Consider the following 27,239-nt stretch of genomic DNA (forward strand, 5'->3'; position numbering starts at 1 on the left):
GGGGTTGCAAAGAGTCAGACATGACTGAGTGACTAATAGGTTATCTGATACTAGATAACTAACATACTCTTCTTTCCTGTATATCTATATCCTAGTGTTAATAGCTCTAAGAAAATACTTACTAACCAGTTTGTACACAGTTGATGAGACCGATCTGATTTCTATCTTTATTACCTTTTGGATTTACATTAGCCACATTTTAGAAACAGCATTCATTCAAAACACGCCAGGAAAGTGATCTAGTGCTGGAAAGAGTCTTGCAGAACATCTGGAAATTTTTCCCACAAAAAAATGTAAGGGAACTATGCTCATGGAAATCCAGTATTTGTGAATTCCACATTTATAAGATAAAACTGTTTTAAACTCACCTCCGCTCCTTGAGGAATGAGCCAAAATCCTGGTCCACAGTAGCCCAGCAGCTCTGCCCAGAAGCCCCATTGTGGTAGGGGCTCAGGGAATCTGCCCTGCCAACTCCTTGCTGTGGCCTGCGGTTGCTGGTGTTGAGTTCCACCAGCCCTGAGCCTCCCAGGCCAGCACTCGTGGGAGCAGATGTCTGATGTAGCTCCATCTCCAGCCTGCCAGAGGCCAGCCTGCCATCTTTGTTCTCTAGGTGCATGTTTCTGTTGCAACTCTTCTCACTGGGGTCAAACAGAAAGAAACTGCTGTTGATAAAAAGCAAACTGGGAATATCATTTGCACCTTGAGGAATTTATACTACTGAATGGTATAGTAAAAAGACCTCTTATAAGAAGGACTTTATCATGTTTCAGCATTCTAATATCTAATATTATATTCCAATGTATGCTCATCTCCAAGGATGAATATTTTAGCATATTTCACACTAGCAGTGACCTAACTATTCAACAACAGAGTATTAATTAGGGTAAATTGTGATACTTTCAGAAAAGGCAATGGCAACCCACTCCAGTACTCTTGCCTGGCAAATTCCATGGACAGAGGAGCCTGGTAGGCTGCAGTCCATGGGGTCGCTAAGAGTCAGACACAACTGAGCAACTTCACTTTCACTTTTCACTTTCATGCATTGGAGGAGGAAATGGCAACCCACTCCAGTGTTCTTGCCTGGAGAATCCCATGGACAGAGGAGCCTGGGGGGCTGCCGTCTATGGAGTCGCACAGAGTTGGACATGACTGAAGCGACTTAGCAGCAGCAGCATCAGTGATACTTTCACAGTATAAAACACTATTCAAAAATAAACATCCTCTAAAGATGTTGATCATGGGAAATGTTTAAAATGTGGTAAACACCACTGGTATAATGGGATATATCTCTTGGAATAAATATGTTGCAGAGAGGAGGCCAATTCTTACTCCACATTGGAAATTTCCTGTGACTTGCTTTTCATTGCTTTTGTTATTATAATCATACATAATGGCTTGCCTCAAAGAACCCTGCCTGACTGTAAACTAAAGTGCCTTTGTTCGGCTCATGAGAGACGATCTGTCCCTGCCCACCTGTGAATAGGAGATTAACACACCCCTTCCTCTCCCCTAGAGATGTTTTGCAAGATTGAATACCCTTTCATTTTACTCCCTCACTGCCTTTCCCTCTTTATTCTGCCTTTCAACTTTATTTCCTCATTGCTTCTTTCTCTCTGACTCTACAAAAGAACCCAACAAGTTGGTTATTTTGAGGCACGAGCCTGCCATCTTCCCAGTCAGCTGGCTCCCTGAATAAAGTGTCTTCCTTGTCTTAACATCTTGCTTGTATTTATTGGCCCATCATGAGGCAAGTTTTGCCAAGTCCAAGCTTGGTAAAACCTAGAATATACATAGAACAGAAGACCAGAAGGTCATAGCCTCCAAAGTATGGCTACTTCTGTGTGATAGAGATACAGATGATTAGGGCTTTCTTGTCTTTATCTAGGATGTGACTTTAACAATTTTGCATCTAGCAAATTAATACTCTTGCAGTAAGAAAACAATAATGAAGTAGGAGATAGAAGGTCTCCAGGTTAGAAATTTATAGCCAGCCTTCTGCTTGCATTCTTGAGATAAGAGATAGGTGGGCTTCAGTTGAGGTATTTACAATTAGCCAGCCTCCTCTTTGCATTTCTTGAGATAAGAGATAGATAGTCTCCAGTTGCAGAAGTTACAGCCAGCAGAAGAAACAAGGTAAATAGCCAATCTTTGTCTCTTACCTCAAGGGAATAATCACGGCAAGGACAAAGAAAGGAAACAACCCTGTCTGATAAGGGAGACACTACACAGACACTACCCTGGAGAAGGAAATGGCAACCCACTCCAGTATTCTTGCCTGGAGAATCCCATGGACGGAGGAGCCTGGGGGGCTACAGTCCACGGGGTCCCAAAGAGTCGGACATGACTGAGCGACTTCACTCACACATGTAAAAGGCTCCTTGGAGTCAAAAGTCAGAGGATTAATTCCAGGCCATAATGAGTCTTGCTCCTCCCAGAAGCCTTCACTTCAAGACCCATCTTGGCTAGGGTGTGCATGCGCACCCCAGGGGAGAGTCCTTCAACAAATTAACCAAGGGGAACAAAGCAAGGTGATTGGCCTGAGCAAAGACAAAGACCCAGAGAACTGCCTGTTTATAAAGGATTCAAATTTCCCAAAGGTGTGACTCTCTTGAGTTTGCCCATGCACATTTCCTCATGTACTTTTCTCTTCAATAAACTTTTTACTTTACTCTTTATCTTCTGCCTCCTCACCTGAATTAGTTCTTGACTGGGCAGGCAAGACTAGGGATCTTAGCCCTAACTGCTGGCTCCTGTGGTCCAGTGGTAAGGACTCCCAGACTAGGAAACTAAGACCCTGCTTCCAGCTACCACTTGCTGCTGCTTGCTGCAAGCTGCTGCTTAGTCCTACACACATCTGGAATCAATAATACCTACCATAAAAATGAGAAAAATCACTATACTTGCAAGGTTATGGTGTCTTACTTTGGGGATTATGTTTTAACCTTTTATCAATCTACTTGTTTATATAATAGTTGGCAGTATCCCACAACCCCACAATTACCTGTGGTTGGCAGCAGAATGGTTTGCTATCAAAGGTTGCTCTTGTCAACTACAAATTGGCATTTGCCTGTCAACTACAAATTGGCACTTGCTGAGAACATTTGCCAGCAACTGAACAAGGCATTTGTCATCTGCCTCTGCAGAGATCGAACCCTGTGCTGCTATAGCTGTTGACCTTCAACACCCTCTGAGAGAGTTCAGGGTAGAGTGAGGCACTCTGTGTTCCAGGGGATCTGGTGGAACAGGTATTTAGACAATTAGGTATTTCCAGGAACTGATTTCATGATCCCAATCCTTGTATCTCTTCATAGCTAGAAAATCACCAAATCCCTTCATGGGGAACATCAGCTCCTTGTTGATAGGGCCCACATGGGGTCTCATTGATAAGATGGCTTGTTGTGTAGACCTCGCAAAGAATAAATCACAGTGATCTGTGAGACTGACCAAATTGCCCAAAAGGCATGCTGTTATCTCACTGGCTCCTATCTTCTCAAAGCTGCAAGACCACCAGATTCCAGACCTCCGGCTACATGACCATCCCTTCAGAGAATTTTTCATTGGTGGGGTATTAAGGACTCTGTCAAAAGGGAGAACACTGGTTCTCTTTAAGGGCCAGTCACCTGCTCTTTTCTGTCTAATAAACTTCCCTTTCCTTGCCTGACTGCCCAGCTCGCTTGCTCTCTTTACTGCACACTCATCTTATACTCGGGACTAGCAGAAACCTTTTGTAAAGTAAGCACTTGGTGGTGGTGGTGGTTTAGTTACTAAGTCATGTCCAACTCTTGCAACCCCGTGAGTAGCCTGCCAGGCTCCTCTATCCATGGGATTCTCCAGGCAAGAATACTAGAGTGGGTCACCATTTCCTTCTCTAATAAATGGAGCTTAATGGCATCGACCTCACTGGGCCATAAAGGGGCTCAAGACAAAGACTCCTAAAGTTCTAGACACAAGGCCTGGTACCCAGGCAGTTTTCTATGCAGAGTAAGTTCACTGTGAGCAATGACCAGGAACACTCCTGGGGGCCTGCAGGGTTCCCTGAGGGAAAGGAGCAGAGTGCCCACCTCCCTAGTCTGACAGAGGGCCAGAAAACACTGGCACACATGCTCCCCTCGAGGAAGTGAACTCTCCCTTCACCAAAATCTTATATATTGACCTTCCCTGACTGCCTCTTTGGAGCAGTGTCTCAGAGCTCTCTGAGTTGCTGTCTCCCAGGCTGTAGTTCTCCTTCTGCTCTAAATAAAACTTAACGTGCAGCTTTCAAATTATGCATATTTTTAATTGACACTTTGAAGCCAAAATCACTGTGAGCTACTGTTGAGTCGGATTTGAAGCACTGGGAAGCAATGTACACACCTGTAGGTGGAATGAGAGCAATTCATGGGTCCACCACTCCTTGTCACTCAATTCACAGAGGCTTGCAATGCCCTATGATCACAAATTCTGGAGGACCCAGGATGTGTGGCAGTTCCAAGCAAGTATAAAGTAAGTGTATTTTGTCTAAAACTGAGTAAGTGGAGTGATGACAACCCAAGGGTCCATACATTCTGGTGGAACGAAAATTTACAAGTACAGAAAGGCAACAACTTTTGAAGAAACCCAAATGACCATGGAAGTTTTAGTATTTTCTTATTGCTATGATTTCCCTGCTTTCACCCAACACTTACATTGAAAAGATGACTTACTCATCAGTAAGCAGAAGGCAGAGTGTTGATAGAATGTACTTGTATCAAAAGGCAAAATAAAAATATTAGAGGAGTTAGTTTGACACAATGTTTCCTTGTCTGGTAAAAACAAACTCCATATGCACATTTAAGTCAGGAAACACAAATTATGCAACTTCAGTGATTCCATCTACAAGTTAAATACTCTCACATTTGTATTTTAAACCGATGCTGTACAAGATGAACAATAAAATTTATGCTAATAATTTACAATTTTAATTTTTCTTTAGACTCATAATACCAAATAGCAATTTAAAACACCATGACAAATTGACAGACTATGGAAGAAAAGAAAAATCTTTATATTTTAATACTATTAATGGCATTTTTTCCTCTTTTTTGAACAAGGGGCCCACATTTCATCACGCACTGGGTCTCACTCTCTCCCCTTCAGAGAATTATCCTCTTAGCTCTCCACTGCCTTCTTCTTTCCTCCCTAAAGTACTCCAGGTGCCATTGCAATACAGCATCCACCCTTATCTCATGGCTACTGTCTTCCTGGCATGTCCCTTCATTTTTTGAAGATCTGAGACCTAGCTGTGATCACTGTCTCTCATTCTCTCTTCCACCACTTCCCCTCCATGACTACACTTGCTGCTATTTTTTGGAGTAACCATCCACTTCCTGGACTCTCAGCTACTTGAGTGCCGCACCAGCAGGAAGCTTACCTGCTCCCACATCAGCCAACATCACCACGTTCTCACTCCCCTTTCCCAACTGAGATTTTGTGGTCCAGCCAACACCCTCCTTTTACTTGCTTTCTCTTGTATTCTGTCAAGCTCACCTGTTATATGAGTTTTCTATTACTGCCTAATAAATTACCACAATAATAGTAGCTTAAAGCAACACACATTTATAATCTCAGCATCTCAGTGAGTCAGGGGCAAGGCTTAGTTCAATCTTCTGCTTTGGAACTCAAGAGTCATTCAGTTGGGAATCAGCTTCCAAGATCACTCAGTGTTGGCAGAATTCACTTCCTGGTAGCTGTAACACTGAGGACCTAGCTTCTTGCTGGCTATCGACTGGAGGCCACACTTACTTCCCACAGGCCTCCTACAGCCATGGAGTAACAGCCCATCCATCACCTCTGCCATATTCCACTGCTTGGAATCCAGTTACAGGTCCCACACTCACTCAAGGGCAAGGGGTCATCACACAAGAGTGTGAACACCAGGCAGTGGGGATCATGGAGGTCATCCCAGAGTCCATCTGCCACCCATGGCAAGACCTCAAACTTGGCTCATCCACCCTGAGCCACCAGTTAAATGGCTGAATGTGGCCATAGAGAACCCTGGGTCCTGCTGTTGGTCTCATCTGACCTCCACATGCAGGATTCTCAATGGGCTCAGCAATTCCCAGCAATCCTAGTGCATCTCCCAAGGCAATTTTCACTGCTGTTCTCCTCTATCTCCTTCTTTAAACCCATATATACCTTCCTGTCTCTCTAGTCTCAGCTACTGATTTTGCCTCATCCTTTCCTCACTGAGGGAGTCAGCCAGGATCCAGTAAGGAAAGCTGTTCTGTGTACATAAACACAGAAGTTGGTTACATAGGAAGTGGACATGCTGAAAAGCTAACCAGAGGCCAGAGATTAGCACCAGCAGGAGACCTCCACCACCATGGCTGAGAGACAGAGGGAGAAGATGAATGCAGGGACCATGGAGGGGTGCTTTCTGGTAGGAGCTGGAGCCCCAGAAGAGATGCCTCCTAAAGCAGGGTGGCACAAAGCAAAGTATTGGCCTCTCCCTTCCTCCCTTCCCCAATCCCCCAGTAGACTCTCCTATAGGCCAAACTCAGCAGAAAGTTGCTGACCACAGAGCCTGAGCCAGAGCCAGACACTGAGATTCAGAGAAGAACACAGCAAGGGCAAGGAATGTCTCCAAGAGAAAAAAGTTCCACACTGACAAAATGAAGCAATTAAAATAAAGTACCCAGCCTTCCAAGGACATGCCTGCCTGCCGCCCTACCAGGTACACTAGAGACCTCCCACTCTCACCTGCTTCAATTGCTTTGTTACATTTCTATTCCTTGTCTCCTGAATCATTCAGGCCAGGATGTAAACATAGTGTCTACACTAAAAAATTACATCTGAGGATTTGTGCTTCCAGGAACACAGAGTGGAACTATTTTTCCCTCTTCTTCCTATGAAGTATAAAGAAAAATCTGACATTTTATATAAAACAACTTGCTAAGAAGTTTTCTTATTTCAGTAAGAAAACTCTGAAAGGTGGGCAGAAGAAGGCAAACAAGTTAGTTAGGGACCCAAGAAATGACACAGCAGTGAGACTGTGTCCTTGGATTTTTATCATGTCTCATATATCCCAGGCAAGGTGCTGAAGAAGTCAGCAACCTAGAAACACCAACAGATGTAGATCAAAAAAAGCCCTAAGAAAAGCCTGTCCTCTCTAGCCAAAGAAATATGAATGCAGCAGCCTAGTAGGTTAGAATGCTTTTAGACAATAACTACTGCAGCCAAACACTGCAAACCCACATTCAATGAGAGAGCAAAGGCCAAGTGGTAAACCTAAACTCCCACCCTCACCAGGCTGTAATAAGCGGACCAGTCTCCCATCCCCACTGGAGAGGTGTCTAAGAAAGCACACAGGGAGATGGCACATTCATCTGTCCTGGGTACTAGGAAGTCCAACCTCTTCCACATGCATGCCCCCTCATGTAGGTGGAGACCACAAATGGGGAACTTGAACTTCAGTCCCACTTTGCAATAAGGGAAACTCTTTGCCCTTGTTTTGAGGTGTCAGAGGAGGCCAAGTGGAGAGTCAGAACTTTCACCACTGCAATAATGAGGCCACCTCACAACTATGTCCCTGGAGGCCACATGCGGAGCAATAATGAGGTGGCCTAATCCCTCCCAGCTAAGAAGGTATCAGTAGGGGCTCAGTAGGGAGCTCCCACACCACCATCCAGAAATAGCAGGGAATCCTTCCCTACCTTGATATCAACGTAGGCTAACTGGGGAACTTGGATTTCTAATCTTACCTGGCAGGAATGAGGCAGTACCTTCTGCTGAAATGTTATCAGAGGAAACCAGCTAAACAGAAGGTTTAAATAGGAACTGGAGCTTCATAATACTCAAAATGAGCAAGTTTCTGTCAAAATCACCTGTCACAGTGACAACCAAGAAAATATCAACTTGAAAGAAAATAGATGATAATACCAAGATAATGAACAGGGACACCTGGTGTGCTGCAGTCCATGGGGTCCTAAAGAGTCGGACATGATTAAGCAACTGAACTGAACTGAACCAAGATGATAGGGATGTTGAAATTATCTGACAATGATTTTTAAGACAACCAAAATGCAAAATGAAAATGTTTCAAAAGGCAATAACAGACACAATTGGAACAAAAGCAAAATTTAAAAATTCAGTAGATGGGTTCAAGAGCAAAGTGGAGGAAAGAGAAAAGAACCACTGAACTGGGAATTAGAACAATAGAAATTATTTAATACAGACAACAGAGAAAAAAATTAACAGATCCTCAGACCTGTGGGTCTATAACAAAAGGTATAATCTTCATGTAATCAAAATTCCAGAAAGAAATGAGAAATACTATGTAGCTGAAAAAGTATTTGAAGAAATAAAGGCTGACAAGGCTTCTTCCAGCCATGTGGGTCCTGTAAAGCCTTCTCTGGCCTCGTGGGTCCTGGCAGCCCAAGTGCCACTCCAGAAGGGGCTCCTCTGGCCAACGGTCCAGCTGGGCCAAGGGCCACCCCCCTCCAAGGCTTCCTCCACCTGCACCAGCCTCTGTGGGTATGTTTATGAAGGCTTATGCCCTGTTGGTCTCCATGGACACGTGTAATCTGGACCAGCTCCAGGAACAGACACTGGTGAGAGGAACACACAAGAGGTTGGTCTCACATAGTGGGCTCAGAAACTACTTAGAGTAGTTTCTACTACTGAGAAGGTGTGGGTAGACTGCAGCTCACCACAGTGGCAAGGACACTGACAAGAGGAGGTACCAGGAAATTTTTTTTAATGGCCAAGAGTTTGACATTTTATTAAGAAACATCTTTTTTTTTTTAATGGTAATACAAAAATTGTATATATAATGTAGATTTGTACAGGTATACATACACATAAATGCTCACACATACACACAAACTTGCTCATCAGAATCAAACCCTATTTTGTTAAAATCCTAAATAAAAAAGAGAAGCATATTTGTTCTCCTAAAACATACTGTATATAAAGCTGTCAGACAACTTGTAAAACTGAAACTGTTTTGAGAAGAAGGCAGGCACCCCACTTATCCTTTCTCTGGCCCAACACAAATGGTCTTGGCAGAAGGACAGTACACAGGGCAAAGCCAGAGAAGGGAGCTGCTATCATTACTATCAATAGAGCAAGATACCTGAAAACCAGTGAGGAAGCACATGATACAGAGTGTGACCTAGATTCTCAGGAAAAAAACACTTAATAAACAGAAAATATGTGGTAGGGAAGGAGGGGAATAGAAAGAGGAAAAACAAGGTCCATAAATTAGAAGTGACCTACTGATTAAGTTCCAGTGCCTGGGAAAGGCTCAATGAAATAAGAACAAAGGAGTCACAGAAGCAGAAGTAGTTAGAGGGGAAGAGGGGGCGAGAGAGACAGGGAATCGCAGTTTCCTGCCATTAAGAAGCCAAATTGCTCTGTAGTAAGAGTCTAGAGTTTACGGATATCACCTCACCTCCTAATATTGGAGGGGCTTGGAAAAAAAAAAGCAGCACCAGAGTTTCAAAGCTACTTAAGTCGAACTCACATGTTTTTGCTCCTGGTCTCTTGTTAAATATACTGGCACAGGAAATAGAGCACTAACTTAGAAGGGGAAAATATCACATAAAATGGAAATAGATAAGAGTTTAGAGCAGCACATAGGTGTTCTTGATACATATTCCATTCTAAAGTTCCTTTTCTGGCCATACAGAGATGTCTACACAAGGAGTAGAGAACAGGAGGCCATTCTCCAGTAAATTTGGATGAAAACCAATTCCCACTCAAAATTAAACTTCTAGGACTAGTTCTCTTGGGAACCATGCCAGGGGTCAGGCCTGCAGTTCTATGGAGGGATCACCAAGTACAAGCTGTTGGACTAACAGAGAATTTCATGTGCCAGTGAATATTTATCAGTGTGAGGTCTCCTGGAGATCCTCGTGTAGGCACCAAGACCTGACTCCACCCACCTGCTTGCAAATTCCTATGTTGGACACTTCAGACAAAACAACCTGCAAGACAGAAGCACAGCCTCACCCATCAAGAAAAATGAAACAGCAAAAAACATGTTACATAAAAAGGAGTAAGATAAACACCTACAAAATAAAATAAGTGAGGAGAAGATAGGCAACCTATCTGAAAAAATATTCAGAATAATGATAGTATGCTGCTGCTGCTGCTGCTGCTAAGTTGCTTCAGTCGTGTCCGACTCTGTGCGACCCCATAGATGGCAGCCCACTAGGCTCCTCTGTCCCTGGGATTCTCCAGGCAAGAACACTGGAGTGGGTTGCCATTTCCTTCTCCAATGCATGAGAGTGAAAAGTGAAAGTGAAGTCGCTCAGTCGTGCCCGACTCTTAGCGACCCCATGGACTATAGCCTACGAGGCTCCTCCATCCATGGGATTTTCCAGGCAAGAGTACTGGAGTGTGGTGCCATTGCCTTCTCCGAATGATAGTATAGATGATCCAAAATATCAGAAATAGAATGGAGGCACAGAGGCAGAAAATACAAGAAATTTTAACAAGGACTTAGAAAAACTAAAGAGCAAACACTGATAAACAACACAATAAATAAAATGAAAAATACACAAAATTACCTTAAATGTAAATGGATTAAATGTTCCAACCAAAAGACACAGACTGGCTTAATGTATACAAAAACAAGGCCCATATATGTTTTCTACAAGAAACTCACTTGAAACCCAGAGACACATACAAACTGAAAGTGAGGGGATAGAAAAATATTCTGTGGAAATCAAAAGAAAGCTGGGGTAGTAATACTCATATCAGATAAATGAGACTTTAAAATAAAAACCATTAAAAGAGAGTAATGATCAAGGGATCAATCCAAGAAGAGGATATAACAATTACAAATATTTATGCACTCAACATAAGAGCACCTTAACACATAAGGCAAATGATAATAGCTATAAAAGAGGAAATTGACAGTAACATGATAATACTGAGGGACTGTAACACCCCATTTATACCAATGGATAGATCATCCAGACAGAAAATAAATAAGGAAACATAGGTTTGAATGATATACTAGACCAGATAGACCAGTTGATATTTATAGGACATTCTATCAGAAAGCAGTAAAATACATTTTCTTCCCAAGAGCACATGGAACATTCTCCAGGATAGATCACAGCTTGGGCCACAAATCAAGCAATGGCAAATTTAAGAAAACTGAAATCATATCAACCACCTTTTCCAACAACAATGCTATGAGATTAGAAATCAATTAAAGGAAAAAATTTAAAAAAAAAATGGGAGCTAAACAACATGCTATTAAATAACCAAGAGATCACTAAAGAAATCAAACAAGAAATTTAAAAAATCTATCAAAAAATGATAGTGAAAACATCATGGCCCCAAACCTATCAGTTCAGTCGCTCAGTCATGTCTGACTCTTTGCGGCCCCATGAACCGCAGCACATCAGGCCTCCCTGTCTATCACCAACTCCTGGAGTCCACCCAAACCCATGTCCATTGAGTTGGTGATGCCATCCAACCATCTCATTGTCTGTTCTCCCCTTCTCCTCCTGCCTTCAATCTTTCCCACCATCAGGGTCTTTTCAAAGGAGTCAGCTCTTCACATCAGGTGGCCAAAGTTTTGGAGTTTCAGCCTCAACATCAGTCTTTCCAATGAAAACCCAGGACTGATCTCCTTTAGGGTGGACTGGTTGGATCTCCTTGCAGTCCAAGGGACTCTAAAGAGTACCACCACAGTTGAAAAGCATCAATTCTCCGGCGCTCAGCTTTCTTCACAGTCCAACTCTCACATCCATACATGACTACTGGAAAAACCACAGTATTGACTAGATGGACCTTTGACAAAGTGAAATCTCTGCTTTTTAATATGCTGTCTAGTTTGGTCATAACTTTTCTTCCAAGAAGTAAGCATCTTTTAATTTCATGGCTGCAGTCACCATCTGCAGTAATTTTGGAGTGAAAAAAAAAATAAAGTCAGCCACTGTTTCCACTGTTTCCCTATCTATTTGCCATGAAGTGATGGGACAAGATGCCATAATCTGAATGTTGAGCTTTAAATCAACTTTTTCAGTCTCCTCTTTCACTTTTATCAAGAGGCCCTTTAGGTCTTCTTCACTCTCTGCCATAATGGTGGTGTCCTCTGCTTATCTGAGGTTATTGATATTTCTCCCAGCAATCTCGATTCCAACCTGTGCTTCCTCCAGCCCAGTGTTTGGGATGCAGCAAAAGCAGTCTTAAGAGAGAAGTTTGTGACAATGTAATCCTACCTCAAGAAACAAGGAAAATATCAAATAAACAATTTAGCCTTATACATGAAGCAACTAAAGAAAGAAGAACAAGCAAAACCCAAAGTTAGTAGAAGGAAATATATCATAAAGATCAGAGAAAAATAAATGAAATAGAAATGAAGAAAACAATAACAAAAATCAATGAAACAAAAAGCTGGTTCTGTGGGAACAAAAACAATATTGATAAACCTTTAGCAAAACTCATCAAGAAAAAAGGAGAATATTAAAATCAATAAAATTAGAAATGAAAAAGGAGAAATTACAACTGACTCCACAGAAATACAAATTATCATTTAAGACTGCTACAAACAACTATATGCCAATAAGATGGATAACCTAGAAAAAAATGGACAAATTCTTAGAAAAGTACAACCTTCCAAGACTGAACCAAAGGAAATAGAAAATATGAACAGATTAACCACAAGTAATGAAATTAAAACTATGATGAAAAATCTTCCAAAAAATGAAAGTCCAGGACATGATGGCTTTGCAGGCAAATTCTGTAACATTTAAAGAAGAGCTAACACTCATCCTTCTCTAACTCTTCAAAAAAATTGCAGAGGAAGGAATACTCTCAATCTCATTTTACAAGGCCACCATCACCAAGTTAACAAAACTAGACAAAGATATCACAGAAAAGAAAATTACAAGTCAATTTCACTAATGAACATAGATACAAAAATTCTCAACAAAATACTAGCAAACAGAATCCAACAACACACTGAAAGGATCATACACCATGAAAAAGTGGGATTTATTCCAGGAATACAAGGATTCTTCAATATATGTAAATCAATCAATGAGATACACCACAGTAACAAATTGAAGAATAAAAACCATGTGATAACCTGAATAGATGCAGAAAAAGCTTTTGACAAAATTCAACTCATTTGTTTTATATATATAACATATTATATATATATATATATATATATATATGTATATATATAAACTCCAGAAAGTGGGTATAAGAAGAATCTACCTCAATATAATAAGGGTCATATATGACAAATCCACAGCAAACATCTTTCTCAGTGGTGAAAAACTGATAGCATTCTCAATAAGATAAGGGATAAAACAAGTATGACCACTCTCACCACTACTATTCAACAATAGTTTTAGAAGTCCTAGCCATAGCCATCAGAGAATAAAAAAATAAAAAGGAATCCAAACTGGAAAAGAAGATGTAATCTGTCACTATTTGCAGATTATATGATACTATACATAGGAAATCATAAAGATAACACCAGAAAACTACTAGATCTAATCAATGAATCTGATAAGGTTGCATGATACAAAAGTAATGCACAGAAATCTCCTCCATTCCTATACAGTAAAAAATGAAAGATAATAAAAAATTAAGGAAATGAGCCCATTTACCATCATATCAAAAGGAATAAAATATCTATAAATAAACCTATCTAAGGAGATAAAACACCCGTACTCAGAAAACTATAAGACACTGATGAAAAAAATCGAAGATGACAAAAACATGTTTTTGGATTAGAAGAATCAATATTGTGAAAATAGTAATACTACCCAAAGAAGTCTACAAATATCAAGAGAGTATGGAAATGGCACAAAAGCAGAAATACAGATCAATGAGACAGGACAGAAAGCCCAAAGATAAACCCACACACTTATGGTCCCTTAATCCATAACAAAAAAGGGCAAGTCTATACAATGGAAAAAACAGTGGCTTCAATAAACGGTGCTGGGGAAACTGACAGCTACATGTTAAAGAATGAAATGAGACCACTACACAACACCAGACACAAAAATAAATTCAAAATAGAATAAAGACCTAAATGTAAAATCGGACACTAAAAATTCTTATAGGAAAACATAGGAAGAACATTCATTGGCATAAACCACAGAAAGATCATTGTTACCTAACTACTAGAGTAATACACCATCAGTATTCTGGCTCAGATGGTAAATAATCTGCCTGCAGGGCAGGAGACCTGGGTTCGATCCCTGGGTGGGAAGATCCCCTGGAGAAGGAATGGAAATCCATTCCAGTATTCTTGCCTGGAGAAGTGCATGGACAGAGGATCCTGGTGGGCTACAGTTCATGGGGCCGCAAAAAGTCAGATATTCAGATATGACTGAGTGACTAGCACTTTCACTTTACTCTCCTAGAGTAATAAAAATAAAAATAGAAATAAATAAATAGGACCTAATTAAACTTAAAACCTCTTGCACAGCAAAGAAAAACATAAATGAGACAAAAAGACAACCCTCAGAATGGGAGAAAATGTTTGCAAATGAGGCAACTGCAAAGGGATTAATCTGCAAAATATACAAATAGCACAAGCAGCTCAATATAAAAAGAAAAATTATCAAATGACCTAAACAGACATCTCTCCAAAGACATACAAATCGCCAACAAACATAAGAAAAGATGCTCAGCCCTGCACATTATTAAAGAAATGAACATCAAAACTACAATGAGGTATCACATCACACCGGTCAGAATGATCTTCATCAAAAAATTAACAAACAATAAAGATGAAGAGGGTAACTCTTGCACTGTGGTGGGAATGTAAATTGACATAGCCATGATGAAGAACAGTATGACAGTTCCTTAAAAAACTGAAAATAGGACTATTACATGACCAAGCTATCCCACTAGTGTGCATATACCCTAAGAAAACCATAAATGAGAAAGACACATGCACCCCAGTATTCACTGCAGCACTATTCACAGTAGCCAGGACATGGAAGCAACCTAAATGTCCATTGACAGATGAATGGTTAAAGAAGATGTGGTACATATATAAAATGGAATATTATTCAGTCATATAAAGGAATAAATTGGGTAATTTGTAAAGACGTGGATAGACACACAGAGTCTGTCATACAGAGTGAAATAAGTCAAAAAGAGAAAAACAACAATCATATATTAACGCATATATGTGCTGTATGCAGGTAAAGAAGAATAGAACTGGACATGGAACAACAGACTAGATCCAAATTGTGAAAGGAGTACATCAAAGCTGTATATTATCACCCTGCTTATTTAAATTATATGCAGAGTACATTATGCAAACTGCAAGGCTAGATGAAGCACAAGCTGGGATCAAGATTGCCAGGGAAAATATCAATAACCTTAGGTATGCAGATAACACCACCTTTATGGCAGAAAGCAAAGAAGAACTAAACAGCCTCTTGATGAAAGTGAAAGAAGAGAATGAAAAACTCAACATTCAAAAAAACTAAGATCATGGCATCTGGTCCCATCACTTCATGGCAAATAGATGGGGAAAAAATGAGAGACTTTATTTCTTTGAGCTCCAAAATCACTGCAGATGGTGACTGTAGCCATGAAATTAAAAGATGCTTGCTCCTTGGAAGGAAAGTTATGACCAAACTAGACAGCATATTAAAAAGCAGAGACATTATCTTGCTGACAAAGGTCTGTCTAGTCAAAACTATGGTTTTTCCAGTAGTCATGTATGAATGTGAGAGTTGTACTATAAAGAAAGCTGAGCACCAAAGAATTGATGATTTTTAAATTTGGTGTTGGAAAAGACTCTTCAAAGTTCCTGGGACTGCAAGGAGATCAAACCAGTCAATCCTGAATATTCATTGGAAGGACTGATGCTGAAGCTGAAGCTCCAATATTTTAGCCACATGATGCGAAGAACTGACTCACTTGAAAAGACCCTGATGCTAGGAAAGATTGAATGCAGGAGGAGAAGGGAACGACAGAGGATGAGATGGTTGGATGGCATCACCGACTCAATGGACAGAGTTAGAGCAAGCTCCAGGAGTTGGTGATGGACAGGGAAGCCTGACATGCTGCAGTCCTTGTGGTCGCAAAAAGTCAGACACGACTGAGAGACTGAACTGATATGTGGAATGTAGAAAAATGATACAGATTAACCTATTTGCAGGCCAGGAATAGAGATGCAGGTATAGATAATGGATGTGTGGGCACAGTGAGGGGAGTCAATCAGATAAACTGGGACACTAGGATTGATGTATGGGCACTGCCATGTGTAAAACAGACAGTTGGTGGGAACCTTCTGTGCAGCCTAAGGCTTTCAGCTTGGTGTTCTCTGGTGATCTAGATGGGTGGGAATTGAGGATGAGAGGAGATCCAAGAGGGAGTGGATATATGTATATATATAATTAATTCACTTTGTTGTACAACATTATAAAGCAACTATATCCCATTAAAAAAAAAAAGAAAGAATGGTTGAAAATTTCCCAAGTTTGAGAAAGTACATCTACCTACACATTGAAGACATTTGTAAATTCCAAAGAAGATAAACCCAAAGAAATCTATACCAAGATATACTGTAGTCAAACTATTGAAATCTAAATCTTTCTCTTGAAACCATTAAGAGAAAACTGAAGATGTCACTACATGGGAAAAAATTCAAATACAAAACCCACAGTGGCCAGAAGAAGTGGCATCATAGTTTTCAAGTAATGAAAAGAAAGAACTGTCAACCCAGAATCCTCTATCTAGAGAATATATCCTTTAGGAATGTAGGGGAAATCAAGACCTTAGGTGAGAGAAAACTGCAAGAATTTGTTGCCAGTAGACCTATCCTAAAAGAATGGCTAAAGAAAGTTCCTCTAAACAAAAAAAGGAAAGATAAGTTTTGGAGCAGCAGCAAGGTAAAAACAACAATGAAAACACGAAAAATATGGGTAAAAACAATGCATTTTCTCTCTCTGGAATTTTCTACATTATGCTTGATTTTTGAAGGGAAAATTGTTAACACTCTCTGATCTGGTTATCAATGTATGTTGTTATGGTTCAGTTGCTAAGTCATGTCCATCTGTTTTTGATCCCATGGACTGCAGCATGCCAGGCTTCCCTATCCCTCACTATCCCCTGAGTTTGCTCAAACTCATGTCCACTGAGTCAGTGATACCATCTATACATCTTATCTTCTGTCACCCCGTTCTCCTCTTGCCCTCAATCTTTCCCAGCATCAGGGTCTTTTCCAATGAGTTGACTCTTCACACCAGGTGGCCAAAGTATTGGAGGTTCAGCTTCAGTATCAGGCCTTCCATTGAATAGTCAGGGTTGATTAGGAAAATCTTTACCATCTGAGCCACCAGGGAAGCCCTATAATATATGTATGCATGCTAAGTCCCTTCAGTTGTGTCCAACTCTTTGCAACCCTACAGGCTAAAAAGCACAACTAAAGAATCTGCCTGCAATGCAGGAGACCCAAGTCTGATCCCTGGATCGGGATGATCCCATGGAGAAGGGAATGGCAACCCACTTCAGTATTCTTTCCTAGAGAATCCCATGAACAGAGGAGACTGGCATGCTACAGTCCATGTGATTGCAGAGTCAGACACAACTGAGCCACTAACACAGAGTGTGGGCAATCTACACGAAATTCACTACAAAATAACAAGATAGGTAGACTAAAAGTAAAAAGATGGAGAAAGATATATCATTCAAGCATTAATCAAAAAAAAAAATGAGTGACTGTATTAGTACAAGATATGGTAGACTTCCATGAACCATGAACTTCCAGAGAGCTGGAGAAATATCAATAACCTCAGATATGCAGATGACACCACCCTTATGGCAGAAAGTGAAGAGGAACTAAAAAGCCTCTTGATGAAAGTGAAAGTGGAGAGTGAAAAAGTTGGCTTAAAGCTCAACATTCAGAAAACTAAGATCATGGCATCCGGTCTCATCACTTCATGGAAAATAGATGGGGAAAACAGTGGAAACACTGGCTGACTTTATTCTTCTGGGCTCCAAAATTACTGCAGATGGTAATTGAAGCCATGAAATTAAAAGACGCTTACTCCTTGGAAGGAAAGTTATGACCAACCTAGAAAGCATATTCAAAAGCAGAGACATTACTTTGCCAACAAAGGTCCGTCAAAGCTATGGTTTTTCCAGTGGTCATGTATGGATGTGAGAGTTGGACTGTGAAGAAAGCTGAGTGCTGAAAAATTGATGCTTTTGAATGGTGGTGTTGGAGAAGACTCTTGAGAGTCCCTTGGACTGCAAGGAGATCCAACCAGTCCATTCTGAAGGAGATCAGTCCTGGGTGTTCATTGAAAGAACTAATGTTCAAGCCAAAACTCCAATACTTTGGACACCTGATGCGAAGAGCTGACTCATTGGAAAAGACCCTGGTGCTGGGAAAGATTGAGGGCAGGAGGAGAAGGGGACAACAGAGGATGAGCTGGTTGGATGGCATCAGTGACTCAATGGACATGGGTTTAGGTGGACTTCGGGAGTTTGTGATGGACAGGGAGGCCGGGCGTGCTGCAGTTCATGGGGTCACAAAGAGTCGGACACGAATTAGTGACTGAACTGAACTGAACATTCGCACTCATGCTTTCCTTAAGCCTGTGTAGCAATGTATCTTGCCCTAGAACTGGTTTTTCTTTAGGTTGGGAGCTAATAATTACGTAGCCACGGGATGTCTCTTTTGCTGTTCTTTTCAAGCCTTTATCAATTCAGTAGAAAAAGTTTTATGTATACATATATAAATAGTAAGTGAAAGTTGCTCAGTCATGTCTGACTCTTTGCGACTCCATTGACTGTAGCCCACCAGGCTCCCCTGTCCACGGAATTCTCCAGGCGAGAATACTAGAGTGGGTTGCCATTTTCTCCTCCAGGGGATCTTCCTGACCCTGGGATCAAACTGGCTTCTCCTGAGGCTCCTGCATTGCAGGCAGGCTTTTTACCCCTGAGCCACCAGGGAAGTCATGTATAAATAGTAAGTATAATATAACATATATATTTTGAAAAACTTAAGAATTTTGCCTAGCTAAACAAATTTATGACATTTTAGTTCCACTTGTTTGACTAGAATGCGATGTTTCTAATTTACATTCAGTCAAAACTTTGATATAGTTCCATTTATTCTGACATTTAGTGTTACTGCTAAAGTCTAGAAAGGTTATTTTAGTGATTTAAAAAAAATTTTGAATGAGTCATGAAAATCCTAATCCAATTCTGAGAATATAAAGATATACTATGTTATTAAAAAGAAAAACAATAGGAAATAACATGTGATACAGTATTATTAACTAAAGTACAGATTTCGTTCAAATTTCTCACAAGTTTGTTCTAGTGTCTATTTATTTTCACACCTTATTTAACTGCACTGAGCAGCTTCAGCTGCATGCAACAAATTCTGGTAAATTCTCTTCATGTTTATTCTATCACAAGTATTTTCTACTTTTTCTTGTTATGGCTTCTTAGATATACCTATCATTTAAAGGTGAAAGTTTAATTTCCAAATACATAGTTTTTTAAAGTTATCTTGTATATTAATTTCTCATTTAAATTTAACTTTCTTCTCTGCAATCACTCTCTGTGGTTTTTCAGCCTTCTAACTTTATTGAGGCTTTCAATGGCTAAGTCAAAGATCTCTCTTGGTAAATCTCTCTCTTCACACTGTACTTCAAAATATGTGAGCTATTTTCAAATATAGTTTGACATTGATTTCTAACATAATTTCACAGTTAACAGAGAACAGACTCTGTATGACTTCAATACTTTTAGACCATGAAATTTTTCCACCTTGTTTTATGTCCCTGGATCTATTCCAGTGTCTCCTAGTTAATAGTCTATGGGAACTTGACTAGAATTTATATCCTATTGTTGTGTGAAAACTGTATAAATCTTAATTATGTTGAATTGGCTCATGGTGTTTTTCAGGTCTACCATATCCTTCTGCTTCTCTGTATAATCATTCTATTAACTTTTGAATGTTTGACATTGAAACTCAAACCAAAAATATTAATTTATCTACTTTAAAAATAATTTTAATAATGAAACTATATGTAACTTTGTTATGTGTTTTCCAAGTCTCCTGTAAATGTGTAAAATCATACATTTTGTAATTTAAAAAATATAACTGTGATACAAGTATACAATTTACAGCACAGGGGATATGGCCAATATTTTAGAATAACTTTATATCAGTATAATCTACCAAAATATTGAATCACTATATTGTACACCTGGACTAAATATAGTATAAATCAATTATAATAAAAGAAAGAAAAACATTATTAATAACAATAAATGACATTTGCTGGAAAAAAAGGAAAGAAATGGGTGTTATCAAAACATCATTTTCTGCTTAAATATGTATAATACTTGTCTATTTGTTAATTATACTTTAATAAAGTTAAAAAAAGAACTGAAAGAAAAAGCATGTGAGTGGTTAAACAAATGATATTATCATGGGACATTTATACTCACAAGCCACTGAAACATGCAACAACTTGCATGAATGCACTTTCACAGAGATAAGCTATTCACAAAAGGTTACATATCATATGATTCTATGTGTGAAACATTATTGAAATGACAAAATTATAGAAATGGGACCAGCTTAGCTGTTTCCCCCGGTTAAGTGTGGGGTGCGGTGGATGGAATGTAAGTGTTGAAAAAGGGCAACACGATGGTCCTTTGGTGATGGGACGCCCTATTATCTTGGCATCCTGGCAGCCATGTTGTACTATAATTTTGCATGAGGTTTGCCACTGGAGGAAACTTTGTAAAGGGTTCAGGGCATCTCACTACTATTTCTTACAATTGCATGTATATATACAATTGCCTCAAAATAAAAAATTGAATCGCCCTGTCTTCCCAGAGTCATTCAGCCACTACCCAGTTCCTCTCCTGTTCTATATAGCACAACTTCTCAAGACTATATTCATTTCTCCTTTATTGAACCCACTCCACCCAAGATTATGTCCCCCAGTTTGATGAAAAAAAACTTGCCAAGGTCACTGGTAAACTCTCAACTCTGTCCCTCTCCGGGGTTCTCAGCATCCTACTGTGCAAGCACCCTTCCTTCTGGTCCCACGACTCCCTGGCCCTCTGGTTCTTCTTCTCATTCTCCTTTGCTGACTCCCTCCACTCTTCCCAGCCTTTGTCTTGAGCCCTCCCTCCCTAGATTTCAGTCTCAGGGCTTTAGACACAGGCCACTCTGAAGATGTTTATCTCCCATTCCAACCTTCCCTGAGCTCAGGCTCCCACCACAGCCTCCTCTGCATTCCTGCTCATCACTGCTCAGTGACTCTGTTCTTGCTCAGCTCACTTTCTCAGGGTGACTGAGGGCTCTGCTCACCCAGAGGTCCCTCTCTTTCTCTTATGTTCCTCATCCTGTTCCTCTAAACATATCCCAAATCCTCCTGCTTGCACCTCTTACACATGTGACTGGAAAACCCCAGCCCACAGCATGTCCACTGGGAACACTCGCCAGCACCCCCGCCCCTGGCTGAACTTCCACTGAACCCAAAGCCTAAGTCTGGTCTCATCCCACTGAACCCCATGCAACTGATCTATTGAAAGATGTCTAGTGCTCACCCTGAGAACTCCACGGAAGAGGGCCTGGTCAAAATATGAGGGTAAGCTTGGGCTGGGACAGACACCTGCAGTGAGCAGGAGAGGTACCATCCCTGGCACCCTGACCATCTGGAGCAGGAACCCTCCAGTCAGTCAGATTTCCACACCAAAATAACCAAGTTTCCACAAATTTAGGAAAAAAAAAAAAAAATGATGGTCATGGCTGACATTTCAGACCCAGTGGAATGTCACAGTCACACCTGTCCTTTTAAATACATCCACCTATGCTATCTGTTCTGCCCTCTGGCTCTGACTCCTCCCAACTAGCCTAGTTGCGGTGCCCAGAGGATGTGCCCAGAGGCTGATGGGAGGGACCCGTCAGTTGACAACACTGGGTACAAGGGCGGCCAGGGGACAGTGCCCAGGGGGAGATGACTGGGCATGCCCTGCTGGGAGGGCAGTGGGTTCTACCCCTGTGTCTTTCCTGACCTGGTCCAGCAGCTGTTGTTCACTGTTCCAGGCCTGAGGGGAAGCTCAACGATGGAGGCATTAAGAAAGGAGGATCAATAAGTGGGATTTATCCCAGGGATGCAAGGATTATTCAATATATGCAAATCAATCATTGTGATACAGCATATCAACAAACTGAAAGATATAAACCATATGATCATCTCTACAGAAGTAGAAAAAGTTTTCAACAAATTAAACACTCATTTATGATAAAAATTCTCCAGAAAGTAGGCATAGAAGAAAACTACCTCAATATAATAAAGGCCATATACAACAAACCCACAGAAAACATTATTCTCAATGGTGAAGAACTCAAAGCATTTCCTCTAAGATGAGGGACAAGAAAACGGTGCCCACTCCCACCACTGTTATTCAACATAGTTTGGAAAAAATCAGAAAGAGAATTAAGGAAACAATCCCATTTGCCATTGCAACAAAAAGAATAAAATACCCAGGGATAAACCTACCTAAAGATGCAAAAGACCTGTATGCAGAAAACTATAAGACACTGATGAAAGAAATCAAAGATGACACAAACAGATGGAGAGATATTCCATGTTCTTGGATTGGAAGAATCAATATTGGAAAAGTGACTACACTGCCCAAAGCAATCTATGGATTCAATGCAATCCCTATCAAACTACCTGCCTCCTGAGAAACCTGTATGCAGGTTAAGAAGCAACAGTTAGAACCAGATATGGAACAAAAGACTGGTTCAAAATTGGGAAAGGAGTATGTCAAGGTTGTATATTGTCACCCTGCTTATTTGTTTATATGCTGAGTACATCATATGAAATGCCAGGCTGAATGAAGCACAAGCTGGAATCAAGATTTCCAGGAAAAATTCAATCATGTCAGATATGCAGATGATACTACCCAAATTGCATAAAGCAAAGAGGAACTAAAGAGCCTCTTGATACAGATGAAAGAGAACAAAAAAGCTGGCTAAAACTCAACATCAAAAAACTAAGATCACAGCATCCAGTCCCATCACTTCATGGCAAATTAGTTCAGTTCAGTTAGTTCAGTTCAGTTCAGTTCAGTCGCTCAATCATGTCTGACTCTTTGTGACCCCAAGGACCGCAGCACGTCAAGCCTCCCTGTCCATCACCAACTCCCAGAGTTTACTCAAACTCATGTCCATTGAGTCGGCGATGCCATCCAACCATCTCATCCTCTGTCATCCCCTTCTCCTCCTGCCTTCAATCTTTCCCACCATCAGGGTCTTTTCAAATGAATCAGCTCTTCGCATCATGTAGCCAAAGTATTGGAGTTTCAGCTTCAACAACAGTCCTTCCAATGAATATTCAGGACTGATTTCCTTTAGGAAATCATGGCAAATAGATGGGGGAAAAATGGAAACTGTAACAGACTTTATTTTCTTGGGCTCCAAAAGCACTGCAGATGGTGACTGCAGCCATGAAATTAAAAGACACCTGCTCCTTGGAAGAAAAGCTATTACAAACCTAGATAGCATTTTAAAAAGCAGAGACATCACTTTGCCAACAAAAGTCCTTGTAGTCAAAGCTATGATTTTTTCCAGTAGTCATTTTGTATGGATGTGAGAGTTGGACCATAAAAAAGGCTGAACACCAAAGGATTGATGCTTTTGACCTGTGGCACTGGAGAAGACTCTTGAGAGTCCCATGGACTGCAAGGAGATCAAACCAGTCAACACTAAAAGAAATCAACCTTGAATATTCATCAGAAGGACTGATGCTGAAACTGAAACTCCAATACTTTGGCCACCTGATGTGAAGAGCTGACTCACTGGAAAAGACCCTGATGATGGGAAAGATTGAGGTCAGTAAGAGAAGGGGATGACAGAAAGTGAGATGCTTGGATGGCATCCCCAATTCAATGGACATGAGTTTGAGCAAACTCTGGGAGAGATTGTGAAGGACAGGGAAGCCTGGTATGCTGCAGTCTAAGGGGTTGCAATGAGTCTGATACAACTGAATGAGTGAATGACAACAATCAAACTACTAATGGTATTTTTCACAGCACTAGAACAAAAAATTTCACAATTTGTATGGAAACACAAAAGATCACAAATAGCCGAAGTAATCTTGAAAAAGAAGATAGGAGTTGGAGGAATCAACTTTCCTGACTTCAGACTATATTACAAAACTACAGTCAGTAAGACAGTATGGTATTGGCACAAAAACAGAAATATAGATCAATTGAACAAGACAGAAAGTCCAGAGATAAACCCACATATCTATGGGCACCTTATCTTGACAGAGGAGGCAAGAAAATACAGTGGAGAAAAGACAGCCTCTTCAATAAGTGGTGCTGGGACAAAATGGACAGCTACATGTAAAAGAATGAAGCTAGAACACTTTTCAACACCACATACAAAAATAAACTCAAAATGGATTAAAGATTTAAATGTAAGGCCAGAAGCTATAAAGCTCTTAGAGAAAAACATAGGTGATATTCTCTTTGACATACATCACAGCAAGATCCTCTTTGACCCACTTCCTAGAGTAATGGAAATAGAAACAAAAGTAAACAGATGGGACTTAATTAACCTTAAAAGATTTTTCACAGAAAAAAAAAACACTAAACAAGATTAAAAGACAACCCTCAGAATGGGAACTGCAAATAAACAGTTCATTCAGCTCAACAGCAGAAAAACAAACAACCCAATCAAAAAATGGCTGAAAGACCCAAACAGATATTTCTCCAAAGAAGACATACAGATGGCCAACAAACACATGATGCTAAACATCACTCATCATTCAGTTCAGTTCAGGCGCTCAGTCGTGTCTAACTCTTTGCGACCCCATGAATCGCAGCACGCCAGGCCTCCCTGTCCATCACCAACTCCCAGAGTTCACTCAGACTCACGTCCATCGAGTCAGTGATGCCATCCAGCCATCTCATCCTCTGTCGTCCCCTTCTCTTGCCCCCAATCCCTCCCAGCATCAGAGTCTTTTCCAATGAGTCAACTCTTCGCATGAGGTGGCCAAAGTACTGGAGTTTCAGCTTTAGCATCATTCCTTCCAAAGAAATCCCTGGGCTGATCTCCTTCAGAATGGACTGGTTGGATCTCTTTGCAGTCCAAGGGACTCTCAAGAGTCTTCTCCAACACCACATTTCAAAAGCACCAATTCTTCGGCGCTCAGCTTTCTTCACAGTCCAACTCTCACATCCATACATGACCACTGGAAAAACCATAGCTTTGACTAGATGGACATTTATTGGCAAAGTAATGTCTCTCCTTTTCAATATGATATCTAGGTTGGTCATATCTTTCCTTCCAAGGAGTGTCTTTTAATTTCATGGCTGCAGTCACTATCTGCAGTGATTTTGGAGCCCCAAAAAATAAAGTCTGACACTGTTTCCACTGTTTCCCCATCTATTTCCCATGAAGTGATTGGACTAGATGCCATGATCTTCATTTTCTGAATGTTGAGCTTTAAGCCAACTTTTTCACTCTCCTCTTTCACTTTCATCAAGAGGCTTTTTAGTTCCTCTTCACTTTCTGCCATAAGGGTGGTGTCATCTGCATATCTGAGGTGATTGATATTTCTCCCGGCAATCTTGATTCCAGCTTGTGCTTCTTCCAGCCCAGCGTTTCTCATTATGTACTCTGCATAGAAGTTAAATAAGCAGGGTGACAATATACAGCCTTGACGTACTCCTTTTCCTATTTGGAACCAGTCTGTTGTTCCATGTCCAGTTCTAACTGTTGCTTCCTGACCTGCATATAGGTTTCTCAAGAGGCAGGTCAGGTGGTCTGGGATTCCCATCTCTTTCAGAATTTTCCACAGTTTATGGTGATCCACATAGTCAAAGGCTTTGGCATAGTCAATAAAGCAGAAATAGATGTTTTTCTGGAACTCTGTTGCTTTTTTGATGATCCAGCAGATGTTGGCAATTTGGTCTCTGGTTCCTCTGCCCTTTCTAAAACCAGCTTGAACATCTGGAAGTTCACGGTTCACGTATTGCTGAAGCCTGGCTTGGAGAATTTTGAGCATTACTCTACTCGCCTGTGAGATGAGTGCAATTGTGTGGTAGTTTGAGCATTCTTTCACATTGCCTTTCTTTGGAATTGGAATGATAACCGACGTTTTCCAATCTTGTAGCCACTGCTGAGTTTTCCAAATTTGCTGGCATATTGAGTGCAGCACTTTCACAGCATCATCTTTCAGGATTTGAAATAGCTCAACTGGAATTCCATCACCTCCACTAGCTTTGTTCGTAGTGATGCTTTCTAAGGTCCACTTGACTTCACATTCCAGGATGTCTGGCTCTAGGTTAGTGATCACATCATTATTATTATCTTGGTCGTGAAGATTTTTTTGTACAGTTCTTTTGTGTATTCCTGCCACCTCTTAATATCTTCTGGTTCTGTTAGGTCCATACCATTTCTGTCCTTTATCGAGCCCATCTTTGCATGAAATGTTCCCTTCGTATCTCTAATTTTCTTAATCACTCATCATTAGAGAAATGCAAACCAAAACTACAACAAGGTATCACCTCACACCAGTCAGAATGGCCATCATTAAAAAGTCTATAAACAATAAATGCTGGAGAGAATGTGGAGAAAAGGGTACCGTCTTGCACTGTTGGTGGGAATGTAAGTTGATACAGCCGCTATGGAGAACAGTATAGAGATTCTTTTAAAAAAACTGGGAATAGAACTATCATATGACCCAAATGCCAACACTAGGTACTTACCCTGAGAAAGCCATAATTGAAAGAGACACATGTACCCCAATGTTCGTTGCAGCACTTTTTACAATAGATAGGAAATAGAAGCAACCTAGATGTCCCTTGACAGATTAATGGATACGGTAGCTGTGGTACATATATAAAATGGAATGTTACTCAGCTACAAAAAAGAAAAGAATGCATTTGAGTCAGTCCTAATGAGGTGGATGAGCCTAGTCTATTATACAGAGTGAAGTAAGTCAGAAAAAGGAAGAAAAATATTGTATGTTACTGCATTCATATGGAATCTAGACAAAATGGTACTGATGAACCTATCTGCAGGGGAACAGTGGAGATGCAAACATAGAGAACAGACTTGCGAACACAGTGGGGGAAGGAGAAGGAGGGACAAATTCAAAGAGCAGCATGGAAGCATATACTTTGTGTGCTAAGTTACTTTGGTCATGTCCGACTCTGTGCGACTCTATGGACGGTAGCCTGCCAGGCTCCTCTGCTCATAGGATTCTCCAGGCAAGGATACTGGA

At 40.6% G+C, this 27,239-nt stretch overlaps 1 protein-coding gene across 3 annotated transcripts in view; it reads right to left on the reverse strand.

Annotated features, from left to right (window-relative positions):
* OCA2 (OCA2 melanosomal transmembrane protein) overlaps nucleotides 1-27,239 on the reverse strand; it is a 285,968-nt gene that overhangs the window by 253,289 nt on the left and 5,440 nt on the right. For all 3 annotated transcript variants that reach the window (XM_027554353.1, XM_027554352.1, XM_027554354.1), the window contains exon 2: nucleotides 369-638. In XM_027554353.1, the coding sequence (XP_027410154.1) occupies nucleotides 369-616 (248 nt within the window). In that variant the 5' untranslated portion in view covers nucleotides 617-638. The remainder of the gene's footprint in view (nucleotides 1-368; nucleotides 639-27,239) is intronic.

The sequence above is a fragment of the Bos indicus x Bos taurus genome, chromosome 2 (genome assembly GCF_003369695.1).
Source record: "Bos indicus x Bos taurus breed Angus x Brahman F1 hybrid chromosome 2, Bos_hybrid_MaternalHap_v2.0, whole genome shotgun sequence".
NCBI lineage: Eukaryota > Metazoa > Chordata > Mammalia > Artiodactyla > Bovidae > Bos > Bos indicus x Bos taurus.